A 27,869-nucleotide genomic window follows, 5' to 3' on the forward strand; every position below is an offset into this window, starting at 1 on the left:
CACAGCGTGGGCCCACATGCCTCTTTCTTACCGTCCTAGAGCAAGTCAGCCACACCTCACCATCCACACATGTACAGGGCGTGATACTTAGGCCCCACAGAGGGCTAGCTGAGATCACAGGAGACGGGCTTGTTTGGATGCTGTCTGCCTCCTGCCCAGAGGCAGAGAAAGCATGGAGCCGTGGGGCAGGGACCACGACGCACAGGAGTCTTCGCATGATTTCTGAAGGGAAGCCACATCGCAGTCTGTCTCACAGCTGTCAACTCAGTTGTTGTGAACACACAATTTGTATGTTTGCTCACCTAGGCTGCTATGCAAAATGAAGCTGCATCCTGCCCACAAATGAACACGTATTCCAAACAGCAACACTGCCCTTTGGGCTTCTGGTCGCAGCCCTCCTTTACAGATGGCTCAGAAGAGCTGTTCCCCAGCCCCAGCCCAGCATGGCCCCTACCCTCCCACATCAGAGGCCCTCACCAACCTTTACAGACCCAGAAACCAAAGATAGATAGAGGACATCTGCGTTCTTGGGTGAGTTCAGGTTATACACGTTTGGCAAGAGTAGCTCGTGGGCCAAGCCCCACGGCCACCCTGAGGTGCTCCTGCCACCCCTCCCTCCCCACACCACAGTCCAGAGGCTGAGTCCGGCCCTCACCTCTGGCTTTTCTAGGTGTGAGGGTACGGGTGGGGTGGCCTCGGAACCTTAGTGCTGGGAGAGCCTGACGGGAGATTCCTGGCTGTTCCTCAGAGCTGGTGCTGCCTCTCAGGTCCCTTCTGGAAGGGAGCTCTGAGAACTGGAGCTGCCCTTTGCAGAAGGAGGCCGGGAGCAGCTGGGCCCCAAAGCCTGGGGAGCTCCGAGCTGGCCTGGGCTGGTCAGCGGCTCTGTGCTCCCTGCCATCCCTGCCCACAGGCTTCTGGATCTCACTGTCAGCACCCAGGGCCACTGATGGGGACCCACTGCCGGGGCAGGTCTGGGAGGGAAAACTCCCGTAGCAGCTGGGAGTAAACCAGGAACGTGGCGCTACAAGCGGCCATCGGGGAGGACAGCCCTGCTCCCTGCACGCAGGGTGGAAAGCAGAGGCCGAGGGGCACAGTGACCTTGGACAGCCTGGTCCTCTCTACCCCACTGCTGCTCAAGTACCGCCCCTGTCCTGAGCCACAAGCCCTCGGAGGAGGCTGTCTGGCAACAGATGGACAGGCTGTAGCAGTGTCACCAGTGTTCCCCGGGCATCCATGGGAACCCAAGCCCCGGGCCCCAGATCCCGCCTTTACAGGCCTCTCAGCTCCTCCTGCCGCTGGCTCTCAAAGGTGGCGGCCTCCAGCTGTCCCAGCCGCAGGGACAGCCAAGAGGAGACAATAGTGGAGGCAGGTGTAGGCAGCCGCCGCCTCCTGCTCTGGGCTCAGGGCTATAAATACTCAGGATGCACGTGGTAAAGGCGCGAGACATTTATCATAAATTACAGGTGGATGATCGTGAGTCTTTAGGCCCTCAGGCCTCTGGGGGAATATTTGAATTCTTTAAGCGGAGGAGGGGGGGGAAGCAGAAGCTAACTTGGTGGGTTTGGAGGGCCCCTTTCAAGAGTCTGCCTTCTGGCTGGGAGAGGACAGCGTGTAGGGAAGGACGGCTGGGGGCCAGGGGCTCTGCTGCCCGTCTGGACAGTCAGTCACAGAGGAAGCAAAGGACCAGGCCCAGGTCAAGAGTGGCTCAGCCAGATGAAAGGGAGGGCACCCTCACCCCTCTGCTAGGTTATTCCATGAGCATTATTACTTCAGTAATCTTTAAAAAATAGAACAGTGACTTTCAAAAGTGTGCGCCTGTCCTCACCTCTGCAGAGGAGGCAGGTCCTGGCCCGTGTCAGTCCAGCAGAAAGTCCTGCCTGAAGGCACGTGGGGTGTTTGGTGGGGGACACGCAGCTCCCCGCGCCTGCTGAGGTGCGACGGCTCCTGCGGCCAGTCTGATGGAAACCAGCAGAACCCCCAGGTCCTCTCCCCACACCTCAATACAGGGGCGGGGCTGGGGTGTATCGGAAGCTGGTTTACTCTCCGACCAAACCCTCCCAGCACCGTTTCCACTCATTTTCTGCAAAACACCAGGGCCTCAGGATCCTGTCCAGTAAACAGGTATGACCAGGTCAGCTTCCAGGAGGAGAAACGGGCGCGTCCTAGTTGCCCTGCACATCCCTCCCCCTCCTCCAAAAACTCCTGTGCAAACACCAGACCCCAGGACGACTTCTCATTTAATATTAGAATAATAAAAACCATGGTGGCACAGAACCACGAACTGCATTTTAAATTCCTAGGGCCACTAATGAGCACTGAACTCCTGCTGGAGCTGTTGTCAGGACAAACGTGCAGAATGGATGGCTGCAGCCACAAAAGGAAGTGGAGCGTGGCCTGCACCACTGCAGCCACAGCTGCCGCCTGTCCGGCCGCCACCCTGACCACCTCAGCTGCACCCAGAGGAGCTGGCCGCCCATGTGGAATGCAGGAGTGACACGATAGCACCAGAAAACAAAACAAAAAACAAAAACTCACTAATGAGGAAAAACTCCTAGAAGGAGACACATCTAATTTTCTTTTCCTCCTTTGACACCTTTCTTCTCTGTCCAAAGGGAGGTTCTTAACCGAAGCCCACAATGGGGAACGCTCTCTTTCTTTATTATCAAATGGCCTCAGCACACAGGATGCTCTGCTTTTTGTCACAGATTAGACCTTCCTTTTTTCCCCGTGGCTCTAGAAAGGGTAAGTGATTACAATTTTGTTACCTTCTGAATTAAAAAAAGGTGAAGTTGACTGGGTCGGCACTGTCTGCACAGCAGTTTGACAATTGGGGCGACAGCATAACTACTGAGCGATTTTTTGCACAATTCAAAAGCTACTTTTTTCTTGGCCAAGGAATTAGTCTAACAAACACATCCCACTCTTGCTGAAAATAATTTTCTTTTCCCAACTCTTCTAGGAATAAAACACTTTTAATGTATTTGTCAGGAATCAACACTTCATTTACTAAGATTAAAGAAGTGACAATTTAAAGAGCAATTGAGAAGAGTCCCACATCCATCGTGGGCTCATGGTTCTAACTAAACTCAGAAGAAAAACGGAAAAAGCACTGAGAATATGGGAAAACATGTGTTTGCGTGTGTGATACTGTTACACCTGTTTCAAGTTCAGAGCGCTTGGCAGCAGCCCCCGCCTTTGAGCCCGCCTTGACTGGGGTGCCACGAGGCACACACCCCGCGCTGCTTGCCGTGCTCAGCACCGGCCCGCCAAGGAGCTACCAGAAGGTGATGTTGAAGGCTTTTGCCAAAAGCCCCAACAAAATGTGCATTTTACTCCCCCGCAAAGCATGACCTAGAATGAAGGGCAGGAGGTTCTGCACGTTCAATCTCTAGACCTGGGTAGTGGTTACACAGGTGTTGTTTCACAATAAAGGGCCAGAGGCCACAAGCACCCCTCTGTCCACCTCACCAGACCTACTCAAAGCAGACGCCGTGGGGCTGCATCCCCATGGGGTTGCGGGGGGAGCCACGGGCCCTCATCTGCCGCCCCCCCCCTCACAGCTTGGCCAAGCTTGCTGCCTGGCGTCCCACAGCTCCCAGGGAATCAGCCTCCACCCTGTGCTGGGCTGAGGGCTCCGCGGGCATCTGGGGCTCCTTGGAGCTGGGTCTCATCAGCACTCCCGTTTAGCTCTATTGGTCTGTCCCCAAGTTTTGAGGCCATCTTGGTCCAGCTGGCTCATGGGGGGGGAAGTCCGCTGCGGGACCAGCCAGGGCTCTGGAGAATGCCAGGCACCTGGGGACTTTTTCTTGTCTGCCCACTCATCCCTCATTCCCTGGCAACGCGTCTGGTGTGTCGCACCTCGACTGGGGTGTCCAGGCCCCTCCAGCCAGGCCTACAGAAACAGCCCCCATTCCCCAAACCACAAGGCTCATCAAGGAAGGCAGAGCCCCTGCCTGGTAACAGGAGGCCGACCAGAGCAGGCTTTGCTGAGCTGCATCAGTGTCTGCTGGGGTCCAGAGCAGGCTTGCATCCAAGCAAGGCCTCTAGACCATCAGGGGGCCTCAGGGGAGGCAGCTGCGGGGGTAGGGGACGGCGGTACCGCTGCACAGAGCTGGCCTCAGTCCTCCCCGTCTCAGCACTGCCTCTCAGTCCCCTTCCTTCCCTTTATCTGATAACAAGGGGTGTCTGAAGTGCTGGAGGAGCAGGAGAGAGACAAGCTTTATTCTCTCCAGACAGACCTCAGGGCAGAGATCTGGAAGGAACGAACACCGAAGAGAATTCACAGAGGACAGGAAGCAGAGGGTGAGCCACTGGCCACGCAGGGCACAGTTCGTGCCTCTTCAGGTGTGAAGCTGAGTGGCCAGGAAGCATTTAGTTACCTGTGCCTGGATGGAGAAGGGTGCTGAAGGGCTCCAGACCCTCCCCCAGCCCACCCCCCACTTCCCCGGGTCAGCAGTGCTGGCCTCCAAGCCGGGATTCCTCTCTGGACAGGTGACTTCAGAGTTTGAAAAGAAGCCCTTGAATAGATGATACTTGCAAAACATTTGAACCCTGCCCTCTTCTGACTTCCCTGCTCCTCCTGCTCCCCCGTGGGCAGTGAACGCACCGCTGGAGGAAGTGCTGAGTTGTCAGGAATCCTCAGCTCTAACTGGAGACGGCGCTGGATGCTGAGGGAGGCAGCGCCAGCCACAGAGCGCGGCCAGCCACCCGTGGCGAGCAAGCGAGCGGCACCGCCATTCGTTACCGGAGCCCCTCCCATTGTGAAAAGCTGTCCCCCTCAGGGGGTTCCACTCACCCCACGCAGGGGGACGCAGACGGAGATCAGAGTCGAGGGCACCGAGGGAGACTAGCAGAAAGACAACCTTCCCGTTTAATCATGCAGCTTGAAGCTACCCTACTATTCCAATACTGATAAATCACAACTACATCACACTAGGAGGAAACAGCTGACCCACTGGCTCTTTGTACACCCACGACCAATGTGTCTTTAAGACAGAAAGGACCCCCCGTCGGCCCCACCCCTCCTCCAAGCAGGATGCACAGAGGACCTGATCGTGACAGCCAGCCAACGGAAGGATCGGGGGATGAGCAAAAACCGGACACAAGCTGATCAAGTTACACAGGGCAGTTAGCACTGGGATGGAAATTACTCAGACACACAGAGCCAGATCAAGCGACAACTGTCAGATGAGATCGTTTCAATGAGGATTAAAAGGAAAGCTTCTTAGAACGGATTTTTTTTTTTTTTTTCAGTCCCTGGCTGAGTATTATGGTCTGGGGGAAAAACAGCAACCACCGATCACCACCACGCGGGAAAGGCCCACTTCTGCATTCCCGACACCGACTGGCAGGACGGCTGCCTCCACACGGCTCCACTAACCTGTGGCAAATGGAGGATGGGTCCAGCCCAACCGGAAGTTGGTATACACTCATACGTACTTCTGAACATTAAATTAGCTGGCGGCATAATCACTGTTTCCTTGTCAGCCTCCCAAGCTTAAAGGCTGGATACGTTTCACGAATGACAGGTTAATAACTTGGCAATTCGAGTGATTATTAACTCCAGTGTCCACAGATTAATTTGCTCCTTGTGTATTTTGTTGATCTTCCTCAAAGGATTCTCCTTGTCAGACCAGGTGCCATGATGAGCTGCATCTGAGCCTCATTTAGGAGACGCGCATGATAGTTCTCAGCTCCACCCCACGCCCAACCGTTCACAACTAAGAAAGGAAAATTACAGCATCAAAAGGGATTAAAACCAGTGATTTGCTGTTTGAACCTTTCATAAAGATCTGGAACACCTATGATTCAGCAAATGGAGAATAACTAAAAGAAATAAAAAATCATTTAGTTGCCAGGGCAATGTGTTCCATAAAAGTAAACACTCTAAGGAAACCCATTTCCTACAGGGTGCCTCCAGGTAATGAAGGCCTAATACATTCTCTTCCATTCCTGTGTTCATGTGCCATCTTTGTATTCCGACTCAGGCCTGTTACTTCCTTCTGTGGTCTTTGCGGGGTTAGATTAGAGAGGTAGGGTGTTAGTGGACTTGATGAAGATTGAAGACCCACTTTCTCCCCCTGGAGACCAGCCTGATTTGAACAAACTGAGGAGAACAAAGCAGCCCCTTTGTGTCCTTGGGAGGAAACCTGTCCTGTGTGTTTCTGCAGCCAGGTCTGTTCCTCTTGGGGCGGGGGTGGCGGGGGGAGGCGTCCACAGGGATCCCTGCTTGGGGAGGACACGGCTCCTGTGCCACCTGGGCCCAGCCGAGTCCCTCCACACGTGCGCCTCCTTCATTGGTGCTGCCGGTTGGCTGAGTATGAGCTGGAGCCTGGGCTGGAGTGCAGCGAGTTGCCGCTGGGGGCCTGCAGGGCGTGGGGGTCGAGCTGCTGACTGGCCGGGCTGGTGTCCCCCGCCCCCGATTCCTCGCTGTTTTCCTCCTTCTGGTTGCTCTGCTGCTCGGGACACTCAAAGTGGACGCAGTGGAACACCTGGTGAGAGAAAGGAGAGACCCGGTGAGCGATGGGTCAGTGTTGGACCCCAGAGCTGCCATGAGTCGGGACATTGTCCCCACGGGAGTGACGGCAGGTCCTTCCGCTCCCCCCCCCCACCGCTGGCACGGACAGGCAGCAACTAGAGGGTGGTAAGCGCTTTTCAATCAGTCAGGATGAAAGTGAGTGGACCGATCAGTCTAAGAGTTGCAAGCAGCACAGCATGGATTCCTATAAAATGTTCCCACTGGATTTCTCCAGTTTGGGTTACTTTTGTCTCATGAGCTTTTCTTTCTTTTTTAATTAATTAATTAATTCTTACATCTGGCAGTTGGGTTAAAAGTCAGTGGGGTTGATGGTGGCAATGGCTGCATGATTCTGTCAATACACTAAAAACCACTATGCTTTAAATGGGTGAGTTGTATGACATGTGAATTATACTACAATAAGGTTATTTTCTAAAAAAAGCCTATAGGGCATTACCCCAGGGGAGGACCCAGGCTTATCTCCAAGGATCCAAAGAGCCGTTGCTCACCTCCTCCTGTGCCCTCCGGAAGGGAACAAGTTCTTGGTGCGTAATCATCCTCTGGGCGGCAGTGCTGGGGAGGGAACTTCAACCTGAGGTGACCTGGGCCAACCGGGAACAAACACCCTCATGTGGAGGAATGGCCCCCCGCAGGAGCCAGGAAAAGCCTGCCTTCCACCGTGACTCACTCAGGAAGCACCACTGAGCAGACAGGGCACCACTCAGAGCTCGGCAAACAAGGGTGAGCCTCCGCCCTGACCTTGAGAACACACAGCACGGCTGGGGGTTGGGGGTGAGCCTGCCATGCCCGGAGCAGGAGGTAACTGCTGGTGTGTGAGCCGGGGGCGCGGGGGCAGCCAGAGGAAGCCCACGTCAGAGGAGGGTCTTTAGGGATGACCTCCCCCCCACAGAAATTCCTCTCTCCACTACCAGCCAAGTCCTCCTGGGGTCCCTGCCCTCTGGTGCCTGTCCTGAGCTCTTTGCACAGGAGAAACACATCCTCTGTTGTGGGGGTCTTCAGTCTGAAGCACACAGATCGACTTTCCAAGGAGCATGCTGGCAGTTTTAAGGGAATCAATTTCCAGATCCTCAAATTCAGTGTTTCCTAAAACTGCCTGAGAACATGACTGAATTCACGACACCCTTCCCCACCTCACAGAAGGAAAGCACAGCCCTCGCCTGCCCGTGCTACAGTACGCACTGGGGCACACCGACCTCCCTCACACGGAGGCCAAGCCCTGGATGGGGAGCACCCTCCCATGAGTCATGGGCCCTGATGCCTTCCGGGTCCCCATGAGAGTGAAATTTGGCCTGAGTGAGATGTTCTGAATTCAGAACCGAACTGTATATGTGACTCATGTAATTCTTTTAAACATAACTGCAATTTTCCCAGAATTATAAAAACATTTTCAAAATACACTGGCTAAATCCCATGAATAATTCCACAATTACTTTCAGATTTGGTGTGCCTTATTCAGCGAGTTGGTTAAAATCTATTTTACCGGGGACTTCCCTGGTGGCGCAGTGGTTGAGAATCTGCCTGCCAATGCAGGGGACACGGGTTCGAGCCCTGGTCTGGGAAGATCCCACATGCCGAGGAGCAACTAGGCCCGTGAGCCACAATTGCTGAGCCTGCGCGTCTGGAGCCTGTGCTCCGCAACAAGAGAGGCCGCGATGGTGAGAGGCCCGCGCACCGCGATGAAGAGTGGTCCCCGCTTGCCGCAACTGGAGAAAAGCCCTCGCACAGAAACGAAGACCCAACACAGCCATAAATAAACAAATAAAATTTTTAAAAAAATCTATTTTACCAAATCATGTCATCAAATATGTATTCCTAATAATTAGTCCTTATCGTCCGTCTTTTAAAATGTTTATTTTTTTCTATCTCATATTAACAAAAATAATTGTATTTAAACTTATGAAGAAATTTTTACTTCTCAACCTTAAAATGTTCAAAAAATTACACTTTTTTTCCCAAAGCTCTTTTAGGGGATATGCAAACAAAATGTTTGAAGGCCATTGCTCATAGCGCTTAGAAGACTCTAAGCCCTCAATACAGTCCTTTTAAAAGTTAATAGGCAGGAATTCCCTGGCGGTCCAGTGGCTAGGACTGTGCGCTTTCACTGCCAAGAGTGTGGGTTCGATCCCTGGTTGGGGAACTAAGATCCTGCAAGCCGTGCGGTGCGGCCAAAAAAAAAAAAAAAAACGTTAATAGGCAGACTTGCAGCCCACATGGATAGATTTAGAGATTATCATACTAAGCGAAGTAAGTCAGAAAGATAATTACCATATGATATCACTTATATGTGGAATCTAAAATACGATACAAATCAACATATCTATGAAACAAAAACAGGCTCACAGACATAGAGAACAGACTTGTGGTTGCCAAGGTGAGGGGGGGGGGTATGGCAGAGGGAAGCATTGGGGGTTTGGGATTAGCAGATGCAAACTATTACGTATAGGATGGATAACAACAGGGTCCTACTGTATAGCACAGGGAACTGTATTTAATATCCTGTGATAAACCATAATGGAAAAGAATATGAAAAAGAATATAATGTATGACTGAGTCATTTTGCTGAACAGAAGAAATAAACACACATTGTAAATCAACTATACTTCAATAAAATTAAAAGAAAAGTTAATAGGCAGGACCTGGAGGGAAGGCGAGGACATTTTAGGGTTAGAAGTGTTCCAGGCAAGGGGAATAATATGGGTGAAGACCTTGGGAGGAAAGAGCCAAGTGATGTCTGAGAAGATCTGAGTGGCAAACCGTGAGGAGAGGGGAAAGTCGGCGGCAGGGCCAGTGAGAGCTTTGGAGCAGAAACATTCTATGATCTGCTGGAATAGGATTTAGGGGTGAGTGCCAGTTCCTGAGGGGCTTGATGGCACAAGACAGTCTTAGAGACACTGGTGTGGTAGGCCAGTAACATGACAGGAACTGAGGCTGAGGGAGCCGGAGGCCACCAGTGGCTGGGGGACCAGGAGGCAGAACCAGCACCCTGGACAAACACCTGGTAGGGCCCCGGCTCTCCTACTGGTGCTACCGTATCCCAAGGGTTTTCTCCCTTTGGCCTCCAGACTTCTAAACCAGCCCTAGATAAGTAAGGTGATGCAAGTTGTTGTAAAGCTGTCATCGAACTTAGGCGCAAATGCTGAGGCTAAACTGTAAGCATGTAACTGGCGTGTAGCGATGTGCTTGGAAAGGACTGGTGGGTGCCTGGGCCTGCGTGGACAGCTGTGAGAGGCAAGCCATGTGGCACAGGGCCAGGGCCAGGCTCCGAGCCCTGGCCACCCACTGCTCCCAGGAGAGCTCAACCCTCACTCTCCTTGGGTTGGGCCCACCCTTTCCTTCTGAGTGGCCTGCTAGCTCAGAGGACCCACTGAACTTGGATCTGCCCATGTTTCCTGAGTCCCGGATAAGGGCCTGTCTTCAGAGGATAAGGCACTGGTACCCCGGGAGTGGGCAGGATGCAGCCAGGGCTGGACACCTGCCACTCTCCCTGAGAAAGGACCAGGCGGAGGAGACTGCAGGGGACTCAGGAAGTGCAGAGAGCCAGGGGGACGCGGCTGCCCCTGCTTCCTCTTGGGAACTCTGCAGCCTCCACAGCTCGAGCACACGCACCGTGCACACCCACACCACGCACACAGGCACACGTGCACTATGCACGCATACACATGCACTCTTCTTCTGCAGAATCAGGTTCACAGAGGAGAAGACAAATGTAATATCAACTGTGAAATTATACTTAAAATATAAATTCCATGCTTACCTTCCTGCATCACTATTTCTTCCGTATTCCCACTTCAATTCATTTATCTACCACTGTTTCAAATTTCACCTTTCAAACTCTAATATGAAGCCCGAGACCACGCGTCCTCTTTGTATGGGCAGAGTCTATTTACTCTTAGAGTGGGGCAGAGTCTATTTTCTCTTAGAGTGAGCCGATTTCTTTCCTTAAAGCTCAGGCTGGTGCTGCTTCCTGTGGACCCGAGTCAGCCCCCAGTCTCTCCTTCCTTTTCTTTCCTCTCCTTTCTCCCTTCCTTTTATATCGAATCTCGCCCCTTAGGCCCACCTGCAGGTGCTTACCTGTCAACAGCCATAGGGGGGGGCCTTTTCTGGGGATTTAAAACCTGTTTGGGTTGTCAGCTCTCACCTGGGCTACTCAGGGTAAATTTGAAAATCCTCTTTTAAGTAGCAGCTAATAATCACCTTTTCTCCATCAGCTCCACATTCTTTGAGCTTCTGAAGTGACAGGACCACCTTCTGGGGGGTTATCGACAGTCTCTTGCTTTAGGAGCACCCGTCTTTCCAAGCACGGGGTGGGGCCGTGGAGACAACCCCCCAGAACACACCTTGGCTTCCGCACACCCCCCGCCGCACTCCCAGTGGATCCTCTCCCTAGACCTCCTTGTAAGTGAACAAACATCCTTCCCTTTCTCAACACCACCCAGAGTCATCTTTCGTCCCCGGCGCCGGTGTCTCCATCTGCTCTGAACGATGCACTTTACGGCACCTTCCCTATTCTGACCTGACCTCCTTATCCTGCCCCATCATGCCCTCAGTCGGTTATGTCACCCCGCTCCCGTGCTCCCCGTCAGTATCTCCGAGCCTGCTCCTCAGAGCCCTAGGCTGATGCTGATCCTTCAACTGACTTAACACTGTCCTGCTGCGTATTACCTTTCCCAGTGAATGGGTTTTCTCTCCTTGTGCTCTCACGAACCTCCCTTCGGGTCTCTTAATTTCTAGGCAAGCCTGTGAGGCTCCAGGGCCCAAGGCCCAGCCCCTCCTCCTGCCTGTGTCCTGACCTGTCAGTTCCCATCTGACTCAAGGACTGAGGCGTGGCCATCCTTTCTCCCACTCAGGGCCTCGCACAAGAATAAACAAATCAATAAAAACCCTGGATTGAAAAATAAAGTTAAAAAAGATCTCAGTGCAGCCGGCCACTAACTAACGTCTGGCTCTCACCTAAGGAAGGGTCCCCATGGGTGACGCAGTCCAGAGAGGCAGGGTGGGTTTCTGCTCCACACTGTACCCGTAAAGAGCCTGGAGGACGCGACTACAGCAAGCACTCAGTACTGCTGGGAGCCGGACCCCTGCTGTCGCCCCGTTCCCACCGTTACCCCCATTCCTCTAACTTGGGTGACTTAACTGCATGACTGTCTCTAGCCAACTTAACCAACCTGTTTTAAAATAGTAACTCAAATGGCCATTATTCCCAACATACGTACGGTACTGTTTTGGTGTCCTCCTGCGGATGCTCCTCCTCGGAGAAATCATAACCATGCCTCTCCCTGGCCCTGCAGAGCTCAGCGTAGGCTCTGCCCTCTAAGCTGGGGGAAACTGGGAGCCTCTGGGAGCCCCGGGAAGCCCTGGCCGCCAGCAGCCTGGCTGAGCCTCCACGGCCGGATGTGAGGAACCAGGGCTGTGTCAGGGCTGTGCTTCAGGCTGTGACCCCGGAGTCCCAAGGGTGTCACTAAGGGACCAACTAACTTTGATGCGGGTTCCCTGAGCATCTCCAGAGCCAAGCAGACTCTGCCAAGTCAAAGGCAACGCACAGGAAACAGTTAACTTTGTTAAGTCACAAACCATGTGGTGAAGATTCCAAGTGAAAAACGGTGTTTTACAAATGGAAAGATGGGTGCGGAGGTAGAGCGTGCAGCGGGGACAGAGCGAGCAGGCTAAGGGCGGCAAGTTGGGAAAGGACTGGCGCCTCCATGTTCCACGCTCAGGCTGGGGGGCAGGACAAGGTGACACCACACAGTAAGCGTGGCCAGAGGAGCCAAACACGTGAGGAGGGTTTGGAGGTCAGGAGGTCCAAGTGCATTCTTTCATTCACTCACTCATTCATTCATTCCAAAACACGAGACACCTCCTGCACCCCCTCCTGTGAGTCCCGGCCCCCTCAAAGGGTAAGGATAGAGACACGTGAGTGGACAGGCTCTGGCCACCAAGGGAGCCACGAGGGTGAAGAGGAGGGGCCCCCAGTCTGCCAGTGGAGCACAGATGCCGCCGGAGCCGAGTCGGGGAAGGTGAGGCAGTCAAGCAGGACTGGCCAGAGGAGGGAGGTCTGGCGCAAGAGGAGGGTGACCACCGTGGACTCCCCAGCCAGCGTGATGACAAGGAAAGGCGGGAGCCGGGGAGGTGGGGAGCAGGGCGGCAGATGCAAGAGGCCACGGCTCAGAGGACTGGGCGAGGGCCCGGTCTGGACCTGGGAAGGGAGCCAGGATTGTCGGACAGAGGAGAGTCTTAAAAAATTATTTCTTGAATTAAAAATATTACAAAAAGAATACATTTGTGGTGACAAATAATACAAGTGCCTGAAGAAAGAAAGTAGATGACAACAAACCCTTAAACTTGACATCCCCTGAGACAGAACATAGCAATTTGGGATAAACAGGAAAGAATCATTTTTAAAGGATAAATAACAGAACCTGCTAACAGGCTTGTTAAGACTGACACAGGAGAGGAAAGGATTCTTCACAGCCTCTAAGGATCCTCTGGGAGGACAGAGGCTGGGGGACTATGGTGCTGCAGCGGGCACAGCAGGGGGGTGCGAGGGGGCTCCAGGCCCAGCCAAGCACCGGGCACCTGGACTCATCCTCAGAGCCTTCCTTTCGCTGCTTTTGTTTTTTAAACGTCAACGACCTCCCTGAGCATGAACACTGGCCTGAGGCTAGATCACACAGTCCCTGCTGTCAGGGCCTCTACCAGATGGAACTCAGCCCCAGAGTGGTGAGTGGGATTCAACCTCAGGGTGGAGCAGCTCCAGAATCTGTGCTCTCTCCATATCAGGATGCCTCCTCACACAGACAACATAATAGCAAGTGAGAAGGAATACGACAGTGTGAGAAATTCATTTCACCTGGAAGGGAAGATCAGGGAGGAAGGCGTGCATAAACTAGGCCTTGAAGACAGGGCGGGAGTGGCCTTCCAGGCAGAAGGGACAGGGAGGACTTCCAGATAAAGGCTGGGGGCCTCGCTCTCGCCTTCTGTACAACAACGTGCCAGCTCAGCTGTCTCAGTCGATAATCCAACCCACTGGCCTTGAACCTAACATGACAACAGTGCGAAGTCAACACCCAGCCAGGTCCCGGACCACTGCAGACGAGGATGAACATCATGGTGTCTGTACCTCACCATCATCATCTTGTGCAAGGCTGGGGTTCTTCCCTTAGGACCCTAGACCCCTTCAGATGTGCACCCGTTGCAAACGGGCATCCAGAGAGGGGGCCTGTGGGTGGTCCTGACTCTGCTTATGGGAGCAGGGGTGGAAAGTGAGCCTGTCCTAGAGAAACTGGCACCTTCTCTGGTGGCCAAGTGGCCGGGGCTGGCCCGAGATGCCTGCCGCCCCTGCAGAGGTGCGTAGGGAAGAGAGGCTGGGATGCCTCTGCTCTTTTCACACAGACACTGGAGGACGCTGTTGCCTGGAGGAGTCGTCACTGCCACGAGGGGCGGTACCGGGTGCCATGTGGAAACTGCCTCTTGTCCCTCGCACCCCCAGGCTCCTCTCCCCACCGAGCACCTCAGGCCTCCCTCTCGGTGGAACAGCCAGGTCCCGAGTTTCTCTTCGCTCAGAAGCTTGTGTGATTCAATTTCTTTCCTCCGAACCTTCCCAAGACTGTGACACCCCTTGGAAAGAATGTGACCAAAAGTGAATGAGGCATACAGGGCAGAGTCACACTACTGATTTATGCAAAACCATTACCCCATTCGCCGCATCATTTTCCCTTCCCTTCTCGGCAATCATGTATCCCATTAGCCTGTTTGATTGCTGCTGCTCACGAAGGGGCACCTTCGCTGAACCAGCTTCAGTGGCCTCTGGATCTGTCTTCCGAGAGGAGCCAGTTAAATTGGAATGTAGTCGTGTGTATGAATCCGACGCAGCCTGAGTCACATCCTTGTGTCCTTTTTTGTAGCTGCTGTTTATTATCACTTTGCCTTTCCTCTCTGGGAGCCATAATTCTTGACATGTTTGAGATAGTCTGGGGTGAACCCTGGAAAGGATGTACACAAATGTGCTGGTCCCTTCTTGGCGAACAGGCGAATTCCTCGGCTACCACTGTTTGCCGCCTTTCATTAGAGGGATTCCCTGAGCACTCTTTGTTCAACGTGTCTTCAAGGTTTTTAAAAGCAGAGAAGCCTCTGCTAATTTTCCCAAGTTGGGCTAAGAGTCCACCGTGAACTGTAGCAGAAATCAGGAAAATTTAATAAATGTTGATCAATGACTCCTCTACCTTGCCCTTCTGGTTTCTCCTGAGTAATTTTCACAGATTGCTTTCATGCCAACCAATATAAATAGGATTTGAGCCAAGCTTTCAACTTACACTTACATCTTTATAAAATAGATACCTACCTCTCAATGGTATCTGCCCAGAAGTCAGACACAGAGACGTGGCTTCTGAATTATACACCCTGAAGACTTCCTCTCTCCTTTCGCAATGTGTGGTGTGGCAGCCTCACACACACACTCAGCACTCAGCAAACATTAACTGAGCCTGATGACAATGACAATTACATCTTCTTACACTCATCTCAGGAACAAGTCACGAGTCCATCTTTAGATTGTAGAGATGTTTTATTTTTGTTCCTTTAAAAATGAAGACCAAGGGCTTCCCTGGTGGCGCAGTGGTTGAGAATCTGCCTGCCAATGCAGGGGACACGGGTTCGAGCCCTGGTCTGGGAAGATCCCACAGGCCGCGGAGCAGCTAGGCCCGTAAGCCACAACTGCTGACCCTGCGTGTCTGGAGCCTGTGTTCCGCAACAAGAGAGGCCATGATAGTGAGAGGCCCGCGCACCGCGATGAAGAGTGGCCCCCGCTTGCCGCAGCTAGAGGAAGCCCTCGCACAGAAACGAAGACCCAACACAGCCAAATAAATAAATAAATAAATAAATAAATAAATAAATAAATAAATAAAATTAAAAGGTGCTAATAATTAAAAAAAAAAAAATGAAGACCAAGTGTTTCTAACAAAACATTGCAATTTAAAACCAAAGTTTCACGTATGTACATCTGAACAGCCCAAAACATGGTTTTCAGTTAAGGAACCCATTTCATAGGGAGACACTTCCAGTTTGTGAGCAACAACTTTTCAGCATTGCTTAGGGGTGACAGGGTAATAACCCAATAGTTTTGCTCAAGTATTTATTCCTACTAGGTATGGGAGTAAGCTTCTTGGTGACACTGCTTATATACGGCAACAGTTTTTTTAACTTTCCAATGTCACTTTCCCATCTTCACATAGGCCAGGGCACTCACAAATAACTGGAACTCCACTGCTTGGAAGGTTCTGGAAAACAGCCTTTTCAAAACATAGCACAGGGGCTTCCCTGGTGGCCCAGTGGTTAAGACTCTGTGCCTCCACTACAGGGAGCGCAGGTTCAATCCCTGGCTGGGGAACTAAGATCATAAAATCCCACATGCCATACGGCCAAAGGAAAAAAAAAAGAAAGAAAGAAAACACATCACCCCAGGCAGTCCCAGAACTCCCGACCACCGATTTTTATGTGTGCACACTCAAGAGTTCCAGGGAGTGATTCACTCTCTTGTCTTAATTAATTTGGCCCTAGAGTGGTAGAGGTATCTTTTTATTTTTGAAAAACTAAAACAAAAAAGGAGGAATATTCCAGTTCCCAGGTAGAACCGGGAGACATGGCCTCACCAGGGCTCCTGCTCTCCCCACAAGGCCGCGCGGGTGGCCCCACTGCCCTGGGCAGCTTTCCACTTCATCCAGGCGACGTGTCTGCTGTGTCTCGAAGGCTTCCGGCTGCAGGGAGACTGCAGGCCTGACTCACCGCTGGCTCTGCAGCAGGACATGGCTGGACATTACCTTCACCAGCTGGCGCCTCTATCCATCCCGCTGCCCGGCAGCCCCCAGGCCTCACCTGCTCAGGTGCCGTGTGCACCTCCTCGCAGGCCGGTTGTTTGGTGCAGAATTGCTGCTGCTCCACTACAACAGGCATGAGGCTTGTGGAGTGTCTGCAACAAGGACGTGCTCCCTGTTGTGTCACTTTCCCTCTCTTTTTCCAATAAAATCCTTCCTAATAGACATTTACGTATAAAGATGTCTATAAAAGATGCCTTTTTATAATTGTGCTATAAATTAAATATTTTTCTGCTTTTTTTCTGTCTCACTGGGGAGGAACCTTTAAGATCTAGTTCACTCTCCTTATTTTAAAGACAAGGGTCCTGAGAGCCAGGGAGGTGAAATGACTTCCTGGGGGTCACACAGCTGGTTGGGGGTGAGGCTGGCACCAGTGGCAAGGTCTCCTGGTCCACACTGGACAAGGCCCCTCCCCCTTCCTTCCACCCACTCTCTCTCCTCCTCGGCTCATTCCCTACCTCCCTGCCCTGTACATTATGGCTGTGTCTCAGACGACAGCCTCTGGAGGACACTGCCGGGGAGGGAATCCTTGGGGACTCAGACAGGGAGTGACCAGACCTGGGGGGGGTGGGGCCTGGGAAATAACGGTCACCGGGCCAGGAAGGAGCTTTTTTTTTTTTTTTTTAAGCGGAGTCTGCTTCCTTCTTTTTGTTTTTTCTTCACTAGAGCTACATGTTGCTATGGGAACAAGGATGGCACAGGGAGCCCAGAGCCACTCACCGGCCTGACAGAGCCTGTAAATAAATTCTGCCTCACTCCAGGCTCGGCGCTGAGTGGTCCTGGAGGGCAGCTCAAGCAGCCACTTACAGACTCTCCATCCTGCTCGTGCCGGCGGTGCAGACCCTCCAGCGGCAAGCCCCCTGGAGCTCACGGAGGGTCTGCACTCCCTGCCCTCCCAAGCCCGCCACAGCACAGCCTCATCCCTGTCTGCCCATCCCGGACCAAGATGACCTGATCCACTTTTCAGATGCCGAAACCCCTCCTCAGGACCATCCCCGTCAGCCGCCCCTGCTCTGCTCACTCCATCACTCGGCCTCCACCAGCGCTGCTCCTTGCGGCATCCCCCCACCCCCACTCCAGGTGAAGGCGGTCTTCTCGTGGGTTGACTTCTGTCAGGCGCTGCAGCTGCAACCCCCCCAGGGAAGGGCCCTGCCTGGGTTTCTCTCCTGGTTCCAGCCCGGGCTGGTGCATGAAGCCTGCCCGCAGGGACCATCTGCTCACCAGCGCCTGACTCGACGACCTGGCCCGGGCAGAGCTGGGCTCATTTCTGAAGCTTTACCATTTATTATGCCTTTTGGGGAGACAGAGCAGCCTGGATGTTAAGTGCCAACTGCCTGGATTCAAACCCTGGCTCTGCCACTCACCAGGCATGACTGTGTGCGAGTCACTTAACATCGCTCAGCTTTGGTTTCCTCGTCAATTTAGCCCTTTTGCTTAAACCAGAACATTTTTATTGTGAAAACCATGCACTAAAAGGTGCATGAAATTCAAATGTATAGCTTGCTAAATTAACTATATAGTCAACACCAGCCGTGTAAACCACACGCAGGTCGAGAACCAGAAAAATCTCTGGCGCCCTGTGGTCCCTTCCTGATCGGAGCCTCCCCGCTGCAGACCACAGTCTGGCTTTAATAATAATCATTTCTTTTCTGTGTACACATCCTTAGATGTTACAGCTTAGTTTTGCCTGTTTTTGACGACTGTATGAACATAATCCTACTACATGGATTCTTCTGTACTGGCTTCTGTCCTTCAACATACTGTAATGTTCATCCCCGTGGATCGCGGGGATGAGAAGTTGTTTCACTAAATCTTTTCCTTTATTTGGCTGCCTGATGGGGAGAGGGAGAGATGGACGGACAGACTGAACGATTCATCTGCTCACTCAGGCAGCAGGTACTCTCTGCTCACATGCGCCAGGCCCAGGCTAAGGCTAGGATACAAGACAAATACCACATAGCCTGTCTCCTCAGCTACATAAATTCAATACGTAAATGGAGACCTGAGAGCTGCCTACAGACTGTCAACCCCATCCTCACTCTCTATTACTGACTCGGCAAAGGCTTTCCCGTGGGTCTTTCCATATTGCAGAAAGTTAGCTTTTCCTACAAGTCCTTTCTAACCCCCGGGGCTGCTTGTGCCCCTGAGGTCTCTGCCTCCTGAAAAATCACTCCAGAACCCGCTCTCCAACCCAGGTTTCATCAAAGCCATAAGAAGAAACAGGCGTAACTTCTATTTCTTTTAATAGACTGACGGATTGGCATAGGTCCACAGACAGACCTCATTTGGACCCAGCCTGACCTCCTTAAGGACAAAGCAGTGTGCCTTTGCGGCTTTGCTGTGGTAACTAGTGAAATGAAAATGAAGGGTGTGTGAGAGGAGCTGCATCAGAACTAGCACGGCCGCTGCACGGCACGAGTGGAAACTTCAGATCCACGGGGACCTGAAGGTGGTCCTATTGACAAGGCCATGTCCAACGTCCTTCAGACAGGAGAGCCTTAGAAAGGGAAGCAATGCCTGCCTCTCGAGTAGCTCAGAGTCAAGTAGCAGTTGAGGCAGGTGGGCTGGAATGACCACGCGGTTGCACTGGTGACTGAGACCAAGAGAAAGTGATGGAGGAAACAGCCAAGGAGACCTTCTTGGCTACAGGCACTGGGAAGATTCAGATGAATGAAAACAACTGAAGGAGAGCAGGACGGACGGGGCACTCGCTGAAAGACAAACTGACATGTGCCTGCCATCTAGTGCTAAGCGTGAGAGGAAGACAGAGGAAAGCAGCCTTCGAAAGGGCAGCGGGGGAGGATCGTATCCAAGGGCAGAGCAGAGAAACGTGAGAAGCACGCCCCAGGGAGGATTACAGAGCAGAGAGGAGGGGCAGGATGACAAACTTGCTGGTAGGCAGTGAAAGGAAAATGTTCTGAGAAGTTAAGATAAATGACAAGGAATTGCTGAGTACACAAGGAGCAGGAGGTCACTGAAGCAACTGGTGGAGTCTTTGGGAGGTAAACATTAGGGGAATTTATTGACAGAAGTCATAAACGTAGCTAAAAAATTAAATGAATTCATCGCCGTGGTGCTCACAAAGGAAAATAAGAGACAGATGCCAGGAGCAGACACGCACTTCCCAGAGGAGAGGGATGAAATGCTGAGGAAATCAGAAGCGTGCCCAAACAGGTGATCAAGAAATCTGAACGTCCGCAGCCCTCCTCGGCTGCGTCACCTGAGAGCTGGCCCTGACCCGGGGTGGGGTGGGGATCAGCGTGCAGCGCAGACGCCGAGCCTGACGCGGGAACGCCTGGCCGGCTATGGCAAGACAGACACGTGCCCGCATCGGGCAAGAAATCCCCATCAGTTTTAGCTCTGGACACCTCTGCTATCCCACTAGCAGCTGGGATGTCTGCAGGTGGGGGCAGTTCCTGAGCCACCGGCAGCTCTGGCCACATACACAGGCCACTTTCCACCTGCTGCCCGAACAGCCTCCCGTCTCTGCTGAACGCTCTCAACTCTCAGGAGCTCCAAGCTGCGCTTCCCCACCGCGCCCTGCGCTGACTCCCCTCTCGGGCGGGGCAGTGCCTGCAGAAACCAATCTTACCTGGGAGATGTGGCACATTTCTCTTTCCGCTATCCACACAGACCATCTAACCTTCCCATGCTAGAAACCAATTCCATCTATGCTTCTTGAAATTCGCACACAGTCTTTGGGCTGGTAACATTCGGCATCTAAAGGGAAAGAGGTCCTGGCTCTGACTCAACCAAGGCCACTGATGTCACTCAGCAAACAAGCAGGGCCAGACTGAGGAACCCCTACCTCCACTCCACTGTGAGGAGGAGGCTCCCTGACCGCTGTCTTCCCATGACACGGTTCTGGCTCCATGGGACTCGGGACCAGGGTTGTCCTGGACCCCCACCTGCCTTCCCCGGCCGTCGGTGCCATCAATGTTCCCAGGTCTGGCCTCCCCAGGAGTCCTGCCCGACCGACCGCAGTCACCCTCCTTCCCTCACACCTCTGACTTTTGCCCCACATCCTTGCCTTTCTCTAAGAATGGGGATATGACGCCCAGAACCCAGTGTGCTGCAGTAAAGAACGTTCTCTTTGAGGGTTTACTATATCCTTGGTGCTCTGTGAAATTCAACTCTTGGGCCTTCTCATTTGCTCTGAGAATGACAGTTTATGGATCTTGCCTTATGATCCTGGTCATTGTTTATTTTATGATTTGAGATGTTCCCAGGTTGGCAACACTACACTGAGGCTTTTTTTCTTGATCAATAACCCACTCAATAAGGCAGCTGAGCAAGTTGCTTATCAGCCAAATATGACGGGTCACCCGTTAATTAGCGACCTAAGTCAACCCATGCAAACTGGCAGGTCCAAAGTAGCTGGGGCTCCGTGCACAGATATTTTTGTAAACTCATCAGGGAGAGGGGATCTTGCACTCCAGCTTTAGAGTTCTGTAAGGGGAAGTTATTTTTCATCTGGTCTCTGAGGTGATGGGCTTGGGGCTGAGGGCTGGAAAAAGACTCTGACCAGACTTGCTCCAGTGCTTCTCAGCCTTCTCTGACTTGAGAATTCCTTCTGTTGTAAGTGATAATTACAGAGTCCCATTTAGGAATTAAAGGAAAAAATTTGTCTTTTTTTTAATGCATTATATAAGAAACAAGTGACTGTAAATAAAAATATTTAATTTTAGCTTCATATACTATTATGTAAAGATAAGTTCAAATTGTTTTCCAATTTAGTAAGTAATACATACATAATTAATTTAAGTGGTAAGAAAAATCGAGATTTATTGGCAAAATTTAACAACTATGATGTTTGGTTTGGGGCTCAAATATATATTAAAATGCAGATTCAAATTTACTTTTATTCCATCATCAAAAAAAAGAAAAAAGTGTTTTCATGACCTGATGTTTAGAATTCTTTAATTTTATGCTTTAAAAAATATCAGTTGCTTTACTTTTATAATTTTCAGGTTTGTTTTGAAATGAAGAGGTAAGAAAAAGTTTCAGGCTTCTGTTTATAAGCTCTTCTCTGCAAGAAGCACATTGTGGGCGTGTATCATTTTTATTCTAAATAAATAAAAAGGCAAAATGAATATAAATTATCACAATATTTGCACTTCTTAAAATGCTTTTTGAAGTACAGAAGCACCCTGATGTGCCCTGGAGAATTCAGACTTGACAAACATAATGTATGAATCCAGGGCCAGCTGCATGATGTGTGGGGCTCAGTGCAAAATGAAAACGTAGAGCCTCTTGTTCAAAAAGGCAGGAAAAAAGCTTCTCCTTTGCTCCCACAGTGTCTCTCCTGACGTGTCCTGGGGTTTTCATTTGCTTTTTTGATGCTGCGCTCGCTCGGGCTCAGGCTTGGGGGAGAGCCTTAGGTCAGGGCAGACGCTCACGGCACCCAGGGCCCTATCCTGGGACTCGCACCAGATCCCGACTCTCCCCACAAGTGTGCGGGGGGCCCCCACTGGGAGTGGCGGGTGGCAGTGGCCACAGGGCAGGCTGAGGAGGGGGAGGCTGGGCAAGTCCATGCACCAGGGGTCAGGGGGTGGGTGGCTGAGAACCTGTCCCAGGAAGGTGAGGAGGGGCGGGGCTGGCCTGCAGGTCAGCCGAGGCTCCGAGCCCTGCTGGGCGCTCCACTGTCCCATGGGGGCTTCCCTTGTAAAAGAAAATTCAAAGGTAAAATTGCCAAGACTATCAAGAGGGTGCTGGAGAGCATTAAACCCTAAGCTCTGAGCCCCCTTCTGCGTACGGAGCCCCACGCAACGGCCCTGGTCACACGCCCAGGAAGCCGGTCCTGTACAGATCTGAGAAAGTTCACGTTAAGATGAAATTGCAGGACGGTTACTATTTTTATGCCTTTCATTTATTACCTCGAGTTTCAACCTTACTGTTCCTTATGACTGCGGTCTTTAACCAGCGGTCAGGTCTTCAGGGGTGCACGCTAAGCACATCTGACTGTAAAAGCACGAGCTTGATGAGCACATGGAGCCCACAGCACGGTCACCTGCCGGACTCCAACCCACCAGCACCAGCGCTTACTCTACGACCACCTGAGAAACAGAAAGGCTAAGTAATAATTAACTTACGGATTGATTATTTTGCGCTCAAGATGGAAACAGATGTTCTTCTCACCTTAAACGGTGTGAGTGGACCCTGAGGTGCCTCTGTGAGCCCAGCGGGGATCCACCTGCTGAGGGGGGCAGTCCCGGCGTGCCTGGCACGGCCCTGGGCTGCGCTCGCGGTCCTGGTGCAAGTGCTCAAAGCGCCCTCCCTCACGCTCTCGACTCACTGCGGGCACTGTCCTCTCCTCTCTGATCTGGAGGAACCCAGTGCACTTCTCCAGAGAAAAACAGCATGTTTGAGGCCCAGGAACCTCACCTGCCTGCTGACCTGACCTCAGGAGCCCAAAGTGGGGAGAATAACCTGCCCGCTCTTCCCTCGTGAAATCCAAAGGTGACGGAACATCCACAAACACTGCAGCCCAATGGAATGGCTGCTGCCCCGGGATCCAGGCCTGGGCCCAGGTGAGGCACAGGCCAGGGAGGAAGAGGCTCACCCAAGAACACTTATGTGCAGGCTGGCACAGGACCAGGTGGCCGGACAGAAGAAACCAGCAACTGTGCGCCTCAGCTGCCCCGCGGGGCTGGGGCTCCTTGCACACCATGCTCAGAGGGCCCAGGGACCACTGAGACAGCTGACATCTAGGAGGGCGGAGGACTCTGAGGACAGGGCGTTTCACCTCTCCAGGTCTCTGCAGAGTGGCTGGTAGGCGGAAGCAAAGCCGCAGGAGCTGGCTTCCATTCGCTGGTGAAGAGATACCCAGAAATGGTAACAATGTCCCTACTGTGCAAGAGCAGGACTTTCTTCTGTCCCAAGCTGTCTGAACAACAGGCCATTAGCGGGTAGAACTAACAGCTCCACTTAACTCAGGATGCGGCATTTACCTGTACACCAGGAAATATCACCGTGTCTTTCACGTAAGGGGACCCTTACCTCATTTGCTGTGTTGTGTGTTCCAACGATTCGAATGAAGGAGGCCGGCCGTCTTTCAAAAGTTACTGATTGCCAGGACCTGTGAGGAGAAGCACAAGCATTGCCTGGTTAGACCACCCAGCTGACCCTGCTGACAGCACGGGGCCAGCAGAGCCCAGTACGTGGACGGGGAGGGCCTCCTGTGCCGTAGGGGGGTGGGGACGGGGCTCCACCCACTGTGTGGAGAGGGGGCAGGAGCACACGGTGTTCCCCTACAATCTCATCAAAGAAGGCGCCCTGCCCTTCTGCGAAGGCGACGGGATTCTCATAAAGCTCGACATAAGCGTGAAGGGCAGACTGCGTGCACGCAGTGACAAGAGTGTGGCCAAACAGAGGAGTGACCAAGGCTGGTGGAGTTCATGAAGTAACAGGGCCGCGATGGGTCTGCCCTCAGAGGGCTGTGGGCTGAATGGATGCGTCCAGGTGGGCGCAGTGACTTCGCTGGAGGGCCCTGGGAGGAGGAGGAGCTGAGGCACGGCAAGGGGAGGACGGGGCTGGGCCGCACTCGCTGCAGTGTGAGCCCCAGGCTCCTGTCTGAACCCCCTCACCCCACCCCCTGCGAGTGGTGGCACCTGGGGAAGAAGAGGCAGTTTCTCCACAGGCCTCCCTCCAGCCCTCCTTTTCCCAGTTCCAAATATGTCCCCCAAACAGTTTATTCTCTGGACCAGCCAGTCTCTGGGCGGGCTCAAAAGCAGCCCCACTATTTTAAAAGCCATTCCTCAAGGATCAGCAGGGGCTGGGCCAGTTCATTTAAAGCCCGGCCGAGCGGGTCCCAAGCCGCCCCTGAGAGGAGGCAGTCTGCTCCCGGTTTACCGTTCAGTTCATCAGAACGCACGGGGAGCTCAGCATCCACAGCTGCAAACGCCAGTAATACTTCCATAAGAAATGTGAGGAGTTCCCAGTTGTTGCATCCCTCCTCTGTCCACACAGTGGAAGTGCCAGCTGCTGGGAAGCTGTTTCCTGTAATTGTCTAATTACCAAGTAATGCTACTAAAGAAAATACACGTATTTGCGGTTTGTTTTTCCCCCTTTGCTTTCAGGTGTTCCATCTTCTCTCTACCTGTGAGCTTCCCACTGAGACTGATTCACTGCTGCCTGGACACCAGGCCCCTTAAGGTCATTAAAAAGTCGTTACCATCCTGTGTGCAAAGTCTGTGCCTCTGGAAGCATGTTTCTGGAACAGCGTAAGAAAAATCACTCTCTTTGTAAAAAGGCTATTATTCATACATGAAGGTGATGCCATCTGACCATCCCCAGGGCCTGCACTCCTGGCCCATTTTCTCAGTGTTTTGCTCCCAGACCCACGCAGCTCCCTTGGAAAGCCTGTGGGCCAAGGTGGGCCTATGAGGAAGGCCCTGTGGGGCTTCAACTCTGGGCCTGGGCTCGCTCCCACAGGCCTCGGGGTCACTTCTGAGCTAAGCAGGGTGACTGAGCACAGATCTGCATCCTTCCTCCGGCAGGTCAGGGGAAGCTCGGGTCCACGCTGCGAGGGCATCAGAGTCCCATCCCTGCTGCTAATGCAAGAGGCAGCACACACCAAAGCTGGTCCATCCTGCTTCTCAGACCACCCCTCCAGGAAAGGGAAACAGAACTAGGGCAAGTGACCTCAGCCAGTGACAACTATTAGGTTCAGCCAGTTTCACAAAAAGGACTGGGGTGGAGAAGGGGGCGGGAGTGGAGCAGACAGAGTAAAGACTTTTCTTCTTAGATTTCTAGTCCTATGCTAATCCAAAAAATCGTCCGGTGCTTCTGGACGTGAAGGTATAACTTGACTCTCGTAAGCTCACGGTCCTCGACAACATGCTCAGGGCTCTGAGAGTGCAGACAGGCCCCTAATCATGCCCTCTGTGGAAGACCCCTCCTGCCTCCGCAGTGTGGAGTGGAGGCCAAGGCCCTGAAGGAAGTGAGGGTTCACTGTGAGTCATCCTGGGCAGAGCCGGGCCTGAACCCCGGTCTCCCTTTCCTCACCATGGCCCCCTCGGCTCCCGTCTCCTGCCCCAGCCTCCGTGGCGGGCCTGGGCTCTGGCACCACCGGCCCCCACCTCTGCTCGGGGAAGCAGGGCTAGCAGGGCTGGCAGGGCAGCAGCCTGAGAAGGAGGGAGCATTTGTGGAGTAATAAGATCAGAAGGCTTCAATCTAATGCCAATCCTCCATTACCCTGCATTAATATCTAATCACATTAGAGTTCATTTTCACTAACACAGCCCGAGAGTTGGACAGATGATTTCATTTTCAGCAAACTGGATAACAACCCCAAGACCAAAATACGAGTAGGAAGGGAAGCTGGTTAGGATGAGATAATGAGCATCTCTCCCTCCAAAATATCAGATTCCATTTCCCCTGAACTTTTTCAAAACAACTTTCAGTGTTGCCCAGTGGGGAAAAGATAAGGCGGCATCAGGACATTGTCACATCGGAGCCGCATTTATAATCAGGGTGCAACCCTGAGGAGGGTTCACGCTTCACAGGGCCAGGACACCATCACCACCACTTAGTGTACACAAAAGCTCGACTGCCATTTTTATTGAGCTTACGGAGAGCTGTATAAATATTCCTACTCACCCAGGCCTCGGAATCTCTTTAGTAGGCAACACTCCCAGGAAGACAACAGAACAACAGGGGTGTAGCACCACTCAGTTCAGAGCCGAGACTGGGTGCCGGGAGGAAGTGTCTGAACAGGAACAACGGGTGTCAAAAAATACGTGCGGGTCTTTACTCTGAGCACCTACCCCAAACAGAAAAACCCACACGGGATTGAAGTCCCAACTCTGGCACTTGCCATCTCTCCAGCTGACAAATCACGCCCGCTTTCTGAGCTGTAGTTTCTTCATCTGTCCAATGCTGACAGAAATAATACCACTCCCTTGGTTACAAAAGTGCATCTAGAATGAGGTCCTGATTATGTTAAACTGTAAATATCTATACACACACGCATTCAAAGAGGGATGTCTACAAGAATGTTTGCCAAAATGTTTGGATGGAAGAATTTCAAGAGACATTAATTGTACTTTTGTACTTTTCTGTATTGTTTGAGTTTGGTAGAATGTATATGAAAGCATTAGAGAAAAGTACCTATCTTGCCTACCGCCCAAGGCTTTAACACAGATCGTGTGATGTGAAGCAAGTGAAAATGCCAGCACTGTATTATTACGTAAAATATTTCCAGTTGAGAGGATCACTGGGGGACAGTCAAGACAGCAGGTTTTAATCATGGCCTTTCATGAACTAGAGGTAGGATGGCAAAGTGGTTGACAGCATGGGCTCTGGAGCCAGGCTCCTGGGTTTGAATTTTTATCAGCTCTGTGACCTTAGGCAAGCTGCTTAACCTTTCTGGGCTTTAGTCTCCTCTCTGTAAAATGAGGATAATAAAAATACCTATCTAAATTTTTTGTGTGTGAAGATTAAATACATTAACAAATGTAAAACACCTAGAACAGTGCTGGCATACACTAGGCTCTAAGAAAAATAGCTGATATTGCTATTACTACTGTAATTACCAGCCAGCCACGTGAACCTGGATGAGACACACTGTTTCCCTGGGCCCCATCTGTTGAGTCACTGAGTTTGATGGTGTATGATTTAGTGACTACTGCAGAGGTTCCCACCACCCTCCCACCAGCACCCATTTCCTGGAGGCAGACAAGGTAGCTGGGTTTTGAAGGAATTAAACAAGCATTTGTTGAATACATTCTTGAGGCTGGTACCTGCTGGGTGTTATGGGAAACATGCAAGATGTAGTGCTTGCCCTAAAGAACCTTAGGATCCCTCTGGGGAGATTAGCTATCCTTCCATGAACTAGTCAGAGAACAATGCAAACGGTACTGTGGTCCCAACTCATAAACTGGTGGTGTTCCAAAACTTCCCTGGTAATTGGCTATTTGAAGCTTGGAAGCAATTTTTCCAGAGAAATAAAGCTATACATTTCGATTGAGTTACCCGGCCCACCCATAAAACTCAATTTAACCCATAATGAGGCTGAAATACTATGTATATGAAGTTTAAAAAAGGAAGGAAAAAATGTTGTTGTTGCCATAGTAGTAATTAAACAAGCCAGAAAAACAAGTGATTTAAAACAATCTCTCTAAAGCTACTGCTTGAGGAATGAGGATTAAATACTGTAATGCATATAAAATCCTAGGGCTGCAGCTGAAATATGGTAGGTGGTCTGTTAATAAGGAGAGTGAAAAAGCGGGCCAAGAACTGTCCTCCTAAAAAGCCTATTCGGCCTGCAGACCACCGTGTGGTTTACAGAGTGCTTCACAATCGCTGTGAACATGCTACTCATGAAAACATACATGCTTGTAAAATGTTTTTTTTACTATTCTGGAAGGAGAGATGCTGAATTCATGATAGTGGTTGTCTCTCAGGAGAGGGTGAGGAATGGGGTTTGCTGATGGGGAACAAAGGATACTTCAACACCAACTGGA

At 51.8% G+C, this 27,869-nt stretch overlaps 1 protein-coding gene across 1 annotated transcript in view; it reads right to left on the reverse strand.

The window, feature by feature from the left end:
- Window positions 1-2,963: 2,963 nt before the first annotated feature.
- The window catches only part of BTBD9 (BTB domain containing 9), a 409,107-nt gene continuing 384,201 nt past the window's right edge, over window positions 2,964-27,869 (reverse strand). The window contains exons 10-11 of the mRNA XM_068559438.1: window positions 23,404-23,482; window positions 2,964-6,491 (exon numbers count right to left, since the gene is read on the reverse strand). Coding sequence (XP_068415539.1) covers window positions 6,294-6,491; window positions 23,404-23,482 — 277 coding nt within the window. The 3' untranslated portion in view covers window positions 2,964-6,293. The remainder of the gene's footprint in view (window positions 6,492-23,403; window positions 23,483-27,869) is intronic.

This window comes from Eschrichtius robustus, chromosome 12, assembly GCF_028021215.1.
Source record: "Eschrichtius robustus isolate mEscRob2 chromosome 12, mEscRob2.pri, whole genome shotgun sequence".
Taxonomy (NCBI): domain Eukaryota; kingdom Metazoa; phylum Chordata; class Mammalia; order Artiodactyla; family Eschrichtiidae; genus Eschrichtius; species Eschrichtius robustus.